Below are 14,194 nucleotides of genomic sequence, written 5' to 3' on the forward strand. Positions count from 1 at the left end.
TCATAAATATTTTCTGCACCCTCTCTAAGGCCTTCACATCCTTCCTAAAGTGCGGTAGCAAGCCCAACAAGGGAGGTGGCTGTTCTGGACTTAGTTTTAGGGAATGAAGCTGGCAGGTGGAAGGGAATTTTGGTGCTAGTGATGATAATTCAGTTAGAATTAGGGTAGTTATGGAAAAAGACAAAGATAGACCAGTAATAAAAGCTCTCAATTGGGGGGATAAGCTCATTTTGATGTGATTTAGCCAAAGTGGACTGGAAACAGCTACTTAGAGGTAAATCGGTATCAGAGCAGTGGGATGCATTCAAGGAGGAGATAGTGAGGGTTTAGAGTAAATATGTTTCCTTAAAGAAAAAGGGTGGAACTAACAAATCTAGAACCCCTGGATATCAAGGGGCATACAGGGTAGGATAAAGAAAAAAGGGAAGCTTATGACAGATACCGAGGGCTCAATACTGCAGAAACCCTAGAGGAGTATAGAAAGAGCAGGGGTGAAATTAAAAAGGAAATTAGGAAAGCAAAGAGATAGAATTAAAATATTTTGGCAAGTAAAATCCATGAAAACCCAAAGATGTTTTACCCAAAGATGTGGGTATGGTTCTTAATGAATATTTTGCGTCTGTTTTCACAAAAGAGAGATGATGCAGACATTACAATCTGGGATGAGGGGTATGAATTATTAAATTAAATATAGATAGAGGAAGTATTCAAGCATTTAGCATTTTTGAAAACGGATAAATCCCTAGGCCCGGATGAAATATATCCCAGGCTGTTAAGAGAAGCAAAAGAGGAAATAGCAGAGGCTCTGACCATCATTTTCCATACCTCTCTGGCTACAGGTATGGTGCCAAAGGACTGGAGGACTGCTAATGTTGCACAGTGTTTTAAAAAGAGAGAACAGGATAGACCAAGTAATTACAGGCCAGTCAGCTTAACCTCGGTCGTGGGATAATTATCAGAAAAAATTCTGAGGGACAGAATAAATCTTCTTATAGAAAGACATGGATTAATCAAGGACAGTCAGCATGGACTTGTTAAGGGAAGGTCGTGTTTGACTATCTTGATTGTATTTTTTCAGCAGGGTCGATGAGGGTACTGCGTTTGATGTAGTCCATATGGATTTTAGCAAGGCTTTTGATAAAGTCCTGCATAGCAGACTGGTTACAAAAGTAAAAGCCCATAGGATCCAAGGCAAAGTGGCAAGGCAGGAATCAAAGGGTAATGGTCGATGGGTATTTTTGTGACTGGAAGGCTCAGTTTCCAGTGGGGTTCCGCAGGGCTCAGTACCAGGTCCGATGCTTTATGTGATATATATCAATGATTTGGACTTGAATGTAGAGGACATGATTAGGAAGTTTGCAGATGATATTAAAATCAGCTGTGTGGTTGATAATGAATAAGAAAGCTGTAGACTGCAGGAAGATATCAATGGACTGGTCAGGTGGGCGATGTTGTGTATCTGTAAAGCTTGCACTCCCATGTTCCGCCACCAGGGAGCGCATCCCCTGAAGTCCCAAGGGATCCCAGCATCCCTTGGGAGCACTGTATATAAGCCGGCCCCTAAGGCCTGTTCCTCACTCTGGAGTGTCTTAATAAAGACTGAGGTCACTGTTACTTTAACCTCCCTGTGTGCAGTCTCATCTGTGTTAGGAACACAACAACTGGTGACGAGTACACGAATCCAACGCAAAGATGCAGCAAACTTTGGGCATCCTGGAGAAGTTCTCGGAGGGTGAGGACTGGGAAGCCTATGTCGAACGGTTAGACCAGTACTTTGTAGCCAACGAGCTGGATGGAGAAGGAAGCGCTGCAAAAAGGAGAGTGGTCCTCCTCATGGTCTGCGGGGCACCGACCTACAGTCTTATGAAGAATCTTCTGGCTCCGGTGAAACCCACAGATAAGTCATATGAGGAGTTGTGTACACTGGTTCGGGAGCATCTTAACCCGAGGGAGAGCGTGCTGATGGCGAGGTATCGGTTCTACACATGCTAGCGATCTGAAGGTCAGGAAGTGGTGAGCTATGTCGCCGAGCTAAGGCAACTTGCAGGACAATGTGAATTTGATGGCTACCTGGAACAAATGCTCAGAGACATTTTTGTACTGGGCATTGGCCACGAGATCATCCTACGAAAGCTTTTGACTGTAGAGACACCGACCCTCAGTAAAGCCATTGCAATAGCACAGGCCTTTATGTTCACCAGTGATAACACCAAACAAATCTCTCAGCACACAAGTGCTAGCAACGTTCATAAATTAACTGGAACTGTGTTTGCGAGCAGAAATGTGCCGGGCAGAAAACACGAGTCTGCAACTACCAGCAGGCCTCAGGTGACCCAGATGACTGCGTCCGCAACAAAGGATGAATGCAAGGCAATTCACACCTTGTTGGAGTTTTGGAGGCTTCCATTCAGCCTATTCATGCCGCTTCAAAGGGTATGTTTGCAAGAGCTGTGGAACAATGGGGCACCTCCAACGAGCTTGCAGATGAGCTCCAAGCTCTGCAAAACCTGCTAACCACCACGTGGCAGAGAAAGATCGGTCCATGGTGGACCAAAGCAATTTTGAGCCTCAGAGAGAGGACGCAGATGCTGAAGTACATGGGGTGCACACATTTTCGACGAAATGTCCACCTATACTGCTAAACGTAAAATTGAATGCCTTACCCGTAGCCATGGAACTGGACACTAGCGCTAGCCAATCCATCATGAGTAAAAAGATGTTTGAGAGACTGTGGTGCAACAAGGCACTCAGACCAGCCCTGAGCCCCATCCACACGAAATTGGGAACATACACCAAAGAGCTTATCACTGTCCTGGGCAGCGCCATGGTCAAGATCACCTACGAGGGCACAGTGCATGAACTGCCACTCTGGATTGTCCCGGGCGATGGTCCCACACTGCTTGGAAGGAGCTGGCTGGGCAAAATCCGCTGGAACTGGGATGACATTCAAACGCTATCACATGTCGATGAGGCCTCATGTACCCAGGTTCTGAACAAATTTCCTTCCCTTTTTGAGCCAGGCATTGGAAACTTTTCTGGGGCAAAGGTGCGGATCCATTTGCTCCCAGAGGCAGGACCCATTCACCACAAGGCGCGAGTGGTACCTCACATGATGAGGGAGAGTGGAAATCAAGCTGGACAGGCTGCAACACAAGGACATCATCTCCCCAGTGGAATTCAGCGAGTGGGCCAGCCCGATTGTTCCAGTACTCAAAAGTGATGGCACGGTCAGGATTTACGGTGATTATAAGGTAACTATTCATCGTTTTTCCCCAAAGGACCAATACCCGCTACCTAAGGCAGGCGACCTATTTGCAACGCTGGCAGGAGGCAAGACGTTCACTAAGCTCGACCTGACTTCGGCCTACATTACGCAGGAGCTGGAGGAGTCTTCGAAGGGCCTCACCTGCATCAACACGCACAAGGGACTGTTCATCTACAACAGATGCCAGTTTGGAATTCGGTCGGCTGCAGCGATCTTCCAGAGAAACATGGAGAGCCTACTCAAGTCGGTACCACGAACGGTGGTTTTTCAGGATGACATATTGGTCACGGGTCGGGACACCGTCGAGCACCTACAAAACCTGGAGGAGGTCCTCCAGCGACTGGATTGCGTAGGGCTGCAGCTGAAGAGGTCGAAATGCGTCTTCATAGCAACAGAAATTGAGTTTTTGGGGAGAAAGATCACGGTGGACAGCATTCGGCCCACAGACGCCAAGACAGAGGCTATCAGGAACGCGCCCAGGCCACAGAACGTCACGGAGCTGTGGTCGTTCCTGGGACTCCTCAACTATTTTGGTAACTTCCTACCAGGGTTAAGCACCCTCTTAGAGCCCCTACTTGTGTTATTGCGTAAAGGTGAGAACTGGGTATGGGGAAAAAAAAACAAGTAATTGCTTTTGAGAAAGCCAGAAACATTTTATGCTCCAAGAAGTTGCTTGTATTGTATAACCCGTGTAAAAGACTCGTGCTAGCGTGTGATGCATCGTCGTACGGAGTCGGGTGTGTATTACAACAAGCTAACGTTGCGGGGAAGTTGCAACCTGTCGCCTATGCTTCCAGGAGCTTGTCTAAGGCCGAAAAGGCCTACAGCATGATTGAGAAAGAGGCATTAGCGTGTGTGTTCGGGGTAAAGAAAATGCATCAGTACCTGTTTGGCCTCTAATTTGAGCTGGAAACCGATCACAAGCCCCACATATCCCTGTTCGCTGAAAACAAGGGGATAAATACTAATGCCTCAGCCCGCATACAAAGGTGGGCACTTGCGCTATCTGCATATAACTCTACCATCTGCCACAGGCCAGGCACCGAGAACTGTGCGGATGCTCTCAGTCGGCTACCATTGCCCACCAAGGGGGTGGAAATGGTGCAGCCTGCAAACTTGCTGATGGTGGCACAGCCCGCAGACTTGTTGATAGTCATGGAAGCGTTTGAAAATGATAAATCACCTGTCTCGGCCCACCAGATTAGGATTTGGACCAGCCAAGATCCTCTGCTGCCCCTCGTAAAAAACTGTACTGCATGGGAGCTGGGCCAGCATCCCCGTTGAATTGCAATAACCTAATCAAGCCTTTCCAGCGGCGAAAGGACGAGCTGTCCATTCAGGCAGACTGCCTGTGTGGGGTAACTGCGTACTGCTACTCAAAAAGGGCAGGGAGCCGTTCATCTCAGATCTCCACAGCACACACCCGGGTATAGTAATGATGAAAGCGATAGCCAGATCCCACGTGTGGTGGCCCAGTATCGACTCTGACTAAGAGTCCTGTGTACAGCAATGCAGTGTGTGTGCTCAGTTGAGCAACGCGCCCAGAGAGGCATCACTAAGTTTGTGGTCCTGGCCCTCCAGACCATGGTCGAGGATCCATATCGACTATGCGGGTAAATGTTCCTGGTGGTGGTGGATGCTTTTTCAAAATGGATTGAATATGAAATAATGCCGGGAAGCACCGCCACTGCCAGCATTGAAAGCCTGAGGGCCATCTTTGCCACCCACGACCTGCCTGACATACTGGTCAGTGACAACGGGCCATGTTTCACCAGTGCCGAATTTAAAGAATTCATGACCCGCAATAGGATCAAACATGTCACCTTGGCCCCGTTTAAACCAGCCTCCAATGGGCAGGCAGAGCAGGCAGTACAAACCATCAAACAGAGCCTCAAACGAGTCACAGAAGGCTCACTCCAAATCCGCCTGTCCCGAGTACTGCTCAGCTACCGCACGAGACCCCACTCGCTCACAGGGGTGCCCCTGGCTGAGCTACTCATAAAAAGGACACTTAAAACCAGACTCTCGCTGGTTCACCCCAACCTGCATGATCAGCTAGAGAGCAGGCCTCCAATGTAAACGATGGTCGCGCCACTCTGTCATGGGAAATTGATCTGAATGACCTTGTGTATGTGCTACACTATGGACATGGTCCCAAATGGATCGCGGGCATGGTGATAGCTAAAGAAGGGGCTAGGGTGTTTGTAGTCAAACTAGACAATGGACAAATTTGCAGAAAGCACCTGGACCAAATGAGGCTGCGGTTCACAGACTGCCCTGAACAACCCACAGCAGACACCTCCTTTTTCGAGACCACAACACATATCCAAAGGATCAACGACACCACCCCGGACCAGAAAATCAAACCCATCACGCCCAACAGCCCAGCAAGGCCAGGCTCACCCAGCAGCCCTGCAGGGTCAACAACACGCCCGCCCAGTGAGGGCACAGCCAACACACCAGAACAGACATTTGTACCGAGGCGGTCCACCAGGGAAAGAAAGGCTCCCGACCGCCTCACCTTGTAAATAGTTTTCACTTTGACTTTGGGGGTGGGGGGGGAGTTATGTTGTGTATCTGTAAAGCATGTGCTTCCATGTTCCGCCACCAGGGAGCGCAACCCCTGAAGTCCCAAGGGATCCCAGCATCCCTTGGGAGCACTGTATATAAGCCGGCCCCGAAGGCCTATTACTCACTCGAGTGCCTTAATAAAGACTGAGGTCACTGTTACATTAACCTCCCTGTGTGCAGCCTCATCTGTGTTAGGAACATAGCAGGCAGAACAGTGGCAAATGGAATTCAATCCGGAGAAATGTGAGGTAAAGCATTTGGGGAGGGCTAACAAGGCAAGGGAATAACAGTAGATGGTAAGACACTGCGAAGTGTAGAGGAACAGAAGGACCTTGGAGTGCAAGTCCACAGATCCCTGAAGGTAGCAGGAGAATTTTGACTATGAGGAAAGATTGGATAGGCTGGGGTTGTTTTCTTTGGAATGGAGGAGGCTGAGGGGAGACCTTATTTAGATGTATACAATTAGAGTGGATAGGAAGGATATATTCCCCTTAGCTGAGGGGTCAATTACCAGGGGGCATAGATTAAAGTAAGTGGTAGGAGATTTGAGGAGAAATGTTTTCACACAGAAGGTGTTGGGGCTCTGGAACTCGCTGTCTGAAAGGGTAGTTGAGGCAGAAATGCTTAAAAGGTACTTAGATATGCACTTGAAGTGCCATAACCTACAAGGCTACGGACCAAGAGCTGGAAAGTGGGATTCGACTGGGTAGCTCTTTGTCAGCCTGCATGATCACGATGGGCCGAATGACCTCCTTCTGTGCTATAAATTTCTGTAATTCTATGATAATTTCCATGCCTTTGGACTCTATTCCTCTATTCATGAAGCCTAGGATCCTGTAAGCTTTTTTAATTGCTTTCTCAAGCTGCTTTGTCACCATCAACGATTTGTGCATACATACCCCCAGGTCTCTCTGTTCATGCACCCCCATGGCCTCAAGGCTTGTGTCATCAGAAAATGATATATAGGTAGCCTCCTGCCATATTGTTTATGAAGAACAGGGGATGCAGAACAGATCCCTACAGAACTTCCTTTCCACCCACTTTATTCAGTCCGCCTCCCACCCCCTCCCATACTCCTGTCCATCAGAGACTGTTCTATCACCCCTTTTGTTTACTGGACTTGCTGGACATAAACTGGCTGCCATGCTTCCCTACATTACAACAGTAACTACACTTCAAAAGTACTTCATTGGCTGTAACGTGCGTGGGGACGCCCTTGGGTTGTGAAAAGCACGATATAAATGTAAATTCTGCCTTTCTTTTACTAATGCTGATCCAGGCTACTATCCAGCATGCTAATTGGCCATTCATTCCATGAACCTTGAATCTTTTAACATACATTTTGAAAACCAATGTTAATTCTCTCCTCAAAGAATTCCAACAGATTTATGAGGCATGACCAATCATTTCCAAATCCATGCTGTCTACTTATAATGGCATTTCCACTCTTTGAACAATTGATAGCTTGCTGTAAAATGCTCTCAAGCATTCCTCACCTCACTACGGATGTTAGGCTAACTGGCATCTACATGTGCCATCTCTCCAACAAGGAGAATGCCAACACTGGGAACAAATTAAAATCCAAATGTTAATCAAGGCAATGTCAAGACAATTGTTAAATCAAGTAGAAGTAATCACTCCATCCTATGCAGTACCTGCTCGTTCTGGAATGCTTCTAACCAACTAGTGGCCACGACGTACCCTCACTTTCGGGTGGGGTGCGTACGTAACAAAGCTCGAAAGATGGCCAAGCTGCAGAATTTGTAGAATTGTACAGCACAGAAGGAGGCCACTCGAACTTTCTTGCCTATGCCAGCTCTTTGAAAGAGTGATCCAATTAGTCCTTCACCCCTGCACCGCGCCCCCACCCCCTGCTCTTTCCCCATAACTCTGCAAAATGTCAGAGTTTGGAAGCCCACTTTGAGAAAATGCTCTTTCGAAACTTATCTTGCATCCTATTAAACCCATCTCTTTCAGCATCACTTTGGTTGCTCATCCCAGTTTTCATTGGATTGCTGCTTAGCATTGTGCTGGGACTCACCTCAGACTTTATCAAGGATTGCTGCAAGAACACATTCTCAAAGGAAAATGAAAAAGATGACACCAAAATTGAAAGTATGTATTTTTTTCTCCTGTTCGCGTCTTATGGTAACAATATGGTGAAATTGGGTCGATTTGCAACCTGCCGCCCGGATGTAAAACTGGTGCTGTGAATCGGCCGCCATTGATTTGGTAGTTTCTGTCACAGGCTGAACATCTACTCCATTATTTCCACTTTAAACACCATGCATCAAGCTCTGTAAGTCAAGTGTTGTATTGGACAGATCAAACAGTGCTAACATGTCCCCGTGTTATACTCCTGTGCTTAAAGCTCAACTCTGGAAGACTGCACTCCACTCCTACAGTCTGTCCCTCTGGAAATATTGTAAAATTAATGCTGTTACACCTATTCACTACAAAGTGAATTTTATAGCCATCTGTTAATGAGTAACATAATTCTGGAATTTTCAAGGTTGCCTACTTTGAAAACCTAAGGATTTCTTCCTATTAAATACTCTAAAAATATAATTTAAAAAATCAAACATTATTGTTAAAAAGAACAATTTTGCATTAGGATAATGGCCACTATCTCAACAGTTTGGATGACCAGTGATATGAAAGGACATGTTTGGTGTTCAACATCATAATGAATCTGTACTATGTGACATTGAACCTTTGTAGCATTTGGGAAAACTTTAGCACTTCTTATTTGAGTTAGCTGCTACCTCTGGGATTCTTGTTTAGGATTCCACAGTCCTCGGCAGAAACTTGTAAGCTTAAAAAAGATACCTGCTTTGATATATAAAACATCAGAAATGTAATCAGTTATGGAGTTATAAGATCCAATGCCCAACCAGCAGAATCCGGGCAGACAAGCAGTTAAAATGGTTGCATTGTCTTTTCTGTGGGTTGGAATTTAACCTACTCTTTTGAGCAGACAAGTGGATGCCCAGACGACAGCGATGTCCTGCTTTAAATTGCAGATCAGGCCTGATGATGTCATCGGGACTGGGCTGCAATTTTAACCTGTGTCCTGTGCAGGAAAGCTGTCAAGGGCTTCCCGCCATGCCCCTTGGCAGCAAATGGGAATGGGGCTCAGAAAGGGGCCAAGAGAAACCACATTGTTCCTCCATATCTCAACAAGGAAAACTTGAGCCTCACCTGCCCTGGGCTTCCTTTCCCCGACCACGGTACCCTCCCAACATCCACCTAACCAGTTGTCTGACTGCCGGTAGACCATTCCATCGTGTCCCCCGCGATGATGGTTGTCTGAAATCTTGCTCCTGCCGCCAGCCAGCTAGCACTCCCGCCCGCACCCCGCACCGCCCCCCCCCCGCTCCTCCCCCATCCCTCCCTCTCCCAGGGTCAGTGGAAGACTGAAGCGGATCAGCAAACAAGGCCTGAGAGTTAAAATCTCACATTGCGAAGGGCCCAACAGCCTCCTGTCTGACTCGGTGCCCCCGTCCCGCAGGACTGGGAGCTGATATCGAGGCTATCATTTTTGGGTTCCCATGAATTCAAAAATCTCACTTAGGCGCAAAGATTTTTCGTTTTTAAATCACCAGCGAATGAATCTAGAATTGCAATGCTAATTATAAAACTGTCCAAGCATTTTTGCTGTTTTGGCAATTGTAGCTAAACAAACAAGTAGGTTGATAATGAATACTAATAATTAATAAAAATAAAATTAAAATCTTCTCAGTTCCTTGGGAAACTTCAAGTCCACCTCCACGACCAGAGTCCAGTTCTGGCCCCAAGAAGATTGCATTTACCGAGGATATTTTGCTCTCAAAACTGCCTCCTGATGGCAGGGAGGTGCCCTTTGTGGTTCCAAATCTAAAAGCGACCTATATTCAACCCAACTTTCACTGGAACTTTGATGAAGCCATGCCAGGTATGCCAGCACTATGGGCTTTGCTCTGATTGTGATGTTCATTGAATAGTTGAGCGTGTTGTGGTTTCACGTTCTGACTGTAACCTTTATGCAGAATATAATGATAACTATAACAGCAATAACTTGCATTTATATAGTGCCATTATCACAGAAAAATGCCCCAAGGCACTTCACTAGGCATAAGGAGAGAAAGGTGGATACCGAGCAAAAGGAGATATTTAGAAAGGTGGCCCAAATCTTGGCCAAGAGGTGGGATAATGAAGGCCTTAAAGGAACAGAGAGAGGTGGAGAGGTTTAGGAGGGAATTTCAGAGCATGAGACCTAGACGGCTGTAGGCAAGGCCGCCAATGATAGGGCCAGCAGCGGGGGGTGGGCAGGAAAACTGGAGAGATGGGGAGGGGGGGCGGGCGTGGAGGTTATAGCATTGGAGGAAGGTATAGAGATGTGGAGAGACAAGACCATGGCGAGATTTAAACACAAGAATGAGAATTTAAAATTTTGAGGATTAGGAGCCAATGCAAGTCAGTGGGGACAGGGGGTGATGAACAAGCAGGACTTGGTGTGGGTAGAAACCTTATACAAGCAAACGGTTACTTTAAGTAAGTACTCCATTGGAACAGGATGGTAGTTGAGAATGTTGAATGAGAACTTTTTTTTTAATACATAATATCTACTTTTACTGGCAGCTTTTTCGAGGACTCATTATGCTGAAAGAAAACTGGAGCTGTCCAATGCACTTTATCACATGCAAGATATTAATGAGGTCTACAATCCCAATTATATGGTGAAGCACATTCCTCCAGCACCAGGTAGACATGTGTTACCTAAGGGGAAACCAGGGAGTCCACATGAGTCAGGTAAGGGATACACTGGGATTGATTTAAGAATAACTGTAGTGAAGGAGGGGGAAAAAGCAGTTTAAAACAGCAAGCACAAGGGGATATGGAGAGACATACCTGAAGAGTAGAGAGCGGAGAACGATAGCGAAGGAAAGCATAACCAAAACTTGAAGGGAAGAGGGTACGGAGGAGAATGAATGGGTCAGAGATGCAGTGTTTTATTTGCGAATGCACAGGCCATTAGAACTAGCAGTCAGGGAACTACAGGCACTATTGGTTATGGAGGGATATGTTGTATCAGCCTTGATGGAAACCTGGCTACAGCTTGGTCAGGACTTTGAAATAAACCGTCCTAAATGTAACATTTTAGGGAGAGATATAGAACGATTCATTGACTAATACAGCACAGAAGGAGGCCATTGTGCCAGAAGGGAGCCCTTGTAGTTTAAGGGCACAATTACAGCCATTGAAAGGAAAGTTTGTATCAATGGTAGTGCTCAGGAAGTGTCTGTCTGGACTGAGTTAACAAACGATAAGGGATCTGTTATTGGGAGTACATTTTGGACCACTAAACAGTGGGAAAGAAATTGAAGATGAGATTTGTAGGCAATTAATAAAGGTTTGCAGCAGTAACAATAGTTGTAATAATGGGGATTTCCTAAGGTAGACTCAAACTACAAGAAATTATCTTCCCAATTATTCTGTACATTACATAAGCACTGTTGCATCAGTAAAGCCCTGTAATGTGAAAACTGTACACATACTCATTGTCAATCCAGGAGCTAAGCCAATGTATTCAACCAAACAACAGATTATTGTCTTGTAGATAATTATGCATATTGGTGAATACTGGAGTTAGAAGCTGCTTACTGGAGTGATGACAGGACTAGTTTGCCACAAGCAACATTCCTTTATCAAAATGAGCAATTACCCACAGCAACATCTAATACAAACAGATTTCAGATTTGATGCCCTAATTATATATTAAAATAAATGAATCCATTATTAATAAAGTGGTAACAAGGCATTTAATAAATCATAATAGAATTAGGCAGAGCCAACATGGTTTTATGAAAGGGAAATCGTGTTTAACAAATCTATTAGTTTTTTGAGGTTATAACTAGCAGGGTAGATAAAGGGGAACCAGTGGATGTAGTATATTTGGATTTCCAAAAGCCATTCGATAAGGTGCCACATAAAAGGTCGCTACACAAGGTAAGGGCTCATGGGGTTGGAGATAATATATTAGCATGGATAGAGGATTGGTTAATGGACAGAAAACCGAGAGTAGGAATAAACGAGTCATTTTCTGGTTGGCAGGCTGTAACTATTGGGATGCCGCAAGGATCCGTGCTATTTACAATCCATATTAATGACTTTGATGAAGAGACCGAGTGTAATGTATCCAGGTTTGCTGACAATACAAAGCTAGGTGGGAAAGTAAGCTATGAGGAGGACACATAGAGCCTGCAAAGCGATATAGACAGGTTAAGGGGAAATTATGTTTAACTAATTTACTGGATATAACGAGCATGGTGGATAGAGGTGTACCGATGGATGTGGTGTATTTAGATTTCCAAAAGGCATTCGATAAGGTGCCACACTAAAGGTTACTGCAGAAGATAAAGGTACGCGGAGTCAGAGGAAATGTATTAGCATGGATAGAGAATTGGCTGGCTAACAGAAAGCAGAGAGTCGGGATAAATGGGTCCTTTTCGGGTTGGAAATCGGTGGTTAGTGGTGTGCCACAGGGATCGGTGCTGGGACCACAACTGTTTACAATATAAATAGATGACCTGAAAGAGGAGACAGAGTGTAGTGTAACAAAATTTGCAGATGGCACAAAGATTAGTGGGAAAGCGGGTTGTGTAGAGGACACAGAGAGGTTGTAAAGAGATTTAGATAGGTTAAGCGAATGGGCTAAGGTTTGGCAGATGGAATACAATGTCGGAAAATGTGAGGTCATCAACCTTGGAAAAAAAAACAGTAAAAAGGGAATATTATTTGAATGGGGAGAAATTACAACATGCTGCGGTGCAGAGGGACCTGGGGGTCCTTGTGCATGAATCCCAACAAGTTAGTTTGCAGGTGCAGCAGGTAATCAGGAAGGCGAATGGAATGTTGTCCTTCATTGCGAGAGGGATGGAATACAAAACCAGGGAGGTCCTGCTGCAACTGTACAGGGTATTGGTGAGGCCGCACCTGGAGTACTACGTACAGTTTTGGTCACCTTAATTAAGGAAGGATATACTAGCTTTGGAGGGGGTACAGTGACGATTCACTAGGTTGATTCCGGAGATGAGGGGGTTACCTTATGATGATAGATTGAGTAGACTGGGTCTTTACTCGTTGGAGTTCAGAAGGATGAGGGGTGATCTTATAGAAACATTTAAAATAATGAAAGAGATAGACAAGATAGAGGCAGTTTCCACTGATTGGGGAGACTAGAACTAGGGGGCACAGCCTCAAAATATGGGGGAGCCAATTTAAAACCGAGTTAAGAAGGAATTTCTTTTCCTAGAGGATTGTGAATCTGTGGCATTCTCTGCCCAATGAAGCAGTTGAGGCTAGCTCATTGAATGTATTCAAATCACAGATAGATAGATTTTTAACCAATAAGGGAATTAAGGGTTACGGGGAGCGGGCGGGTAAGTGGAACTGAGTCCACGGCCAGATCAGCCATGATCTTGTTGAATGGCGGAGCAGGCTCGAGGGGCTAGATGGCCTACTCCTGCTCCTAATTCTTATGTTCTATGTTCTTATGTTCTTATGTTAAGTGAGTGGGTAGCAAGGTGGCAGATGGAGCATCACGTGGGGAAATATGAGGTTATTCACTTTTGTAGGAAGAATAGAAAAAATAGAATATTTTTTAAATAGTGAGAAACTATTAAATGTTGGTGTTCAGAAAGATTTAGGTGTCCTCTTACAGGAAATACATTCAAGTACAGCAAGCAATTAGGAAGGCAAATGACATGTTGGCCTTAATTGCAATGGGGTTGGACTACAAGAGTAAGGAAGTCTTGCTACAATTGTACAACCTGGAGTACTGTGCACAGTTTTGGTCTCCTTATCTGAGGAAGGATATACTCGCCTTGGAGGTGTTGCAATGAAGGTTCACTAGATTGATTCCTGGGATGAGCGGGTTGTCCTATGAGGATAGATTGGCCTATACTTTTTGGAGTTTAGAAGAATGAGAGGTGATTTCATTGAAACATATACGATTGCGAGGCGAATTGACAATGTAGATGCTGAGAGATTGTTCATCTGGCTGGAGAGTCTTGAGCTAGGGTTCACAGGGGGGGAAATTGGGCTCCCTTGTGCCTCCCATTAGCGCCTTGGGGGGCGATAACGGGGCCCTAATGGCTTACCGACTGGGCGGGCGAGATTACTGCCCACGAACTTCCATGACTGGTTGGTGCTGGCGCTAAAACTTACCGTCTCAATCTCCTGCGCCCTGGAGATAGTGAAGTCATCCGGAGTGCAGTGCCCAGTTACCGCCCCTGAGTAAAATTCGCTTCCGCCCCCTGCAGCATTGCCGGGCATCAACAACGGCAGGTGCGAGAGGTGTTGTGACCTCGGCCGCCG

The 14,194-nt window shown here is 45.7% G+C and overlaps 1 protein-coding gene across 2 annotated transcripts in view; it reads left to right on the forward strand.

The window, feature by feature from the left end:
* LOC139263455 (tandem C2 domains nuclear protein) overlaps positions 1-14,194 on the forward strand; it is a 71,073-nt gene that overhangs the window by 20,374 nt on the left and 36,505 nt on the right. For both annotated transcript variants that reach the window (XM_070879573.1, XM_070879574.1), the window contains 3 exons: positions 7,814-7,951; positions 9,579-9,770; positions 10,457-10,627. In XM_070879573.1, the coding sequence (XP_070735674.1) occupies positions 7,814-7,951; positions 9,579-9,770; positions 10,457-10,627 (501 nt within the window). The remainder of the gene's footprint in view (positions 1-7,813; positions 7,952-9,578; positions 9,771-10,456; positions 10,628-14,194) is intronic.

This window comes from Pristiophorus japonicus, chromosome 4 (genome assembly GCF_044704955.1).
Source record: "Pristiophorus japonicus isolate sPriJap1 chromosome 4, sPriJap1.hap1, whole genome shotgun sequence".
NCBI classification, from domain to species: Eukaryota; Metazoa; Chordata; class Chondrichthyes; family Pristiophoridae; genus Pristiophorus; species Pristiophorus japonicus.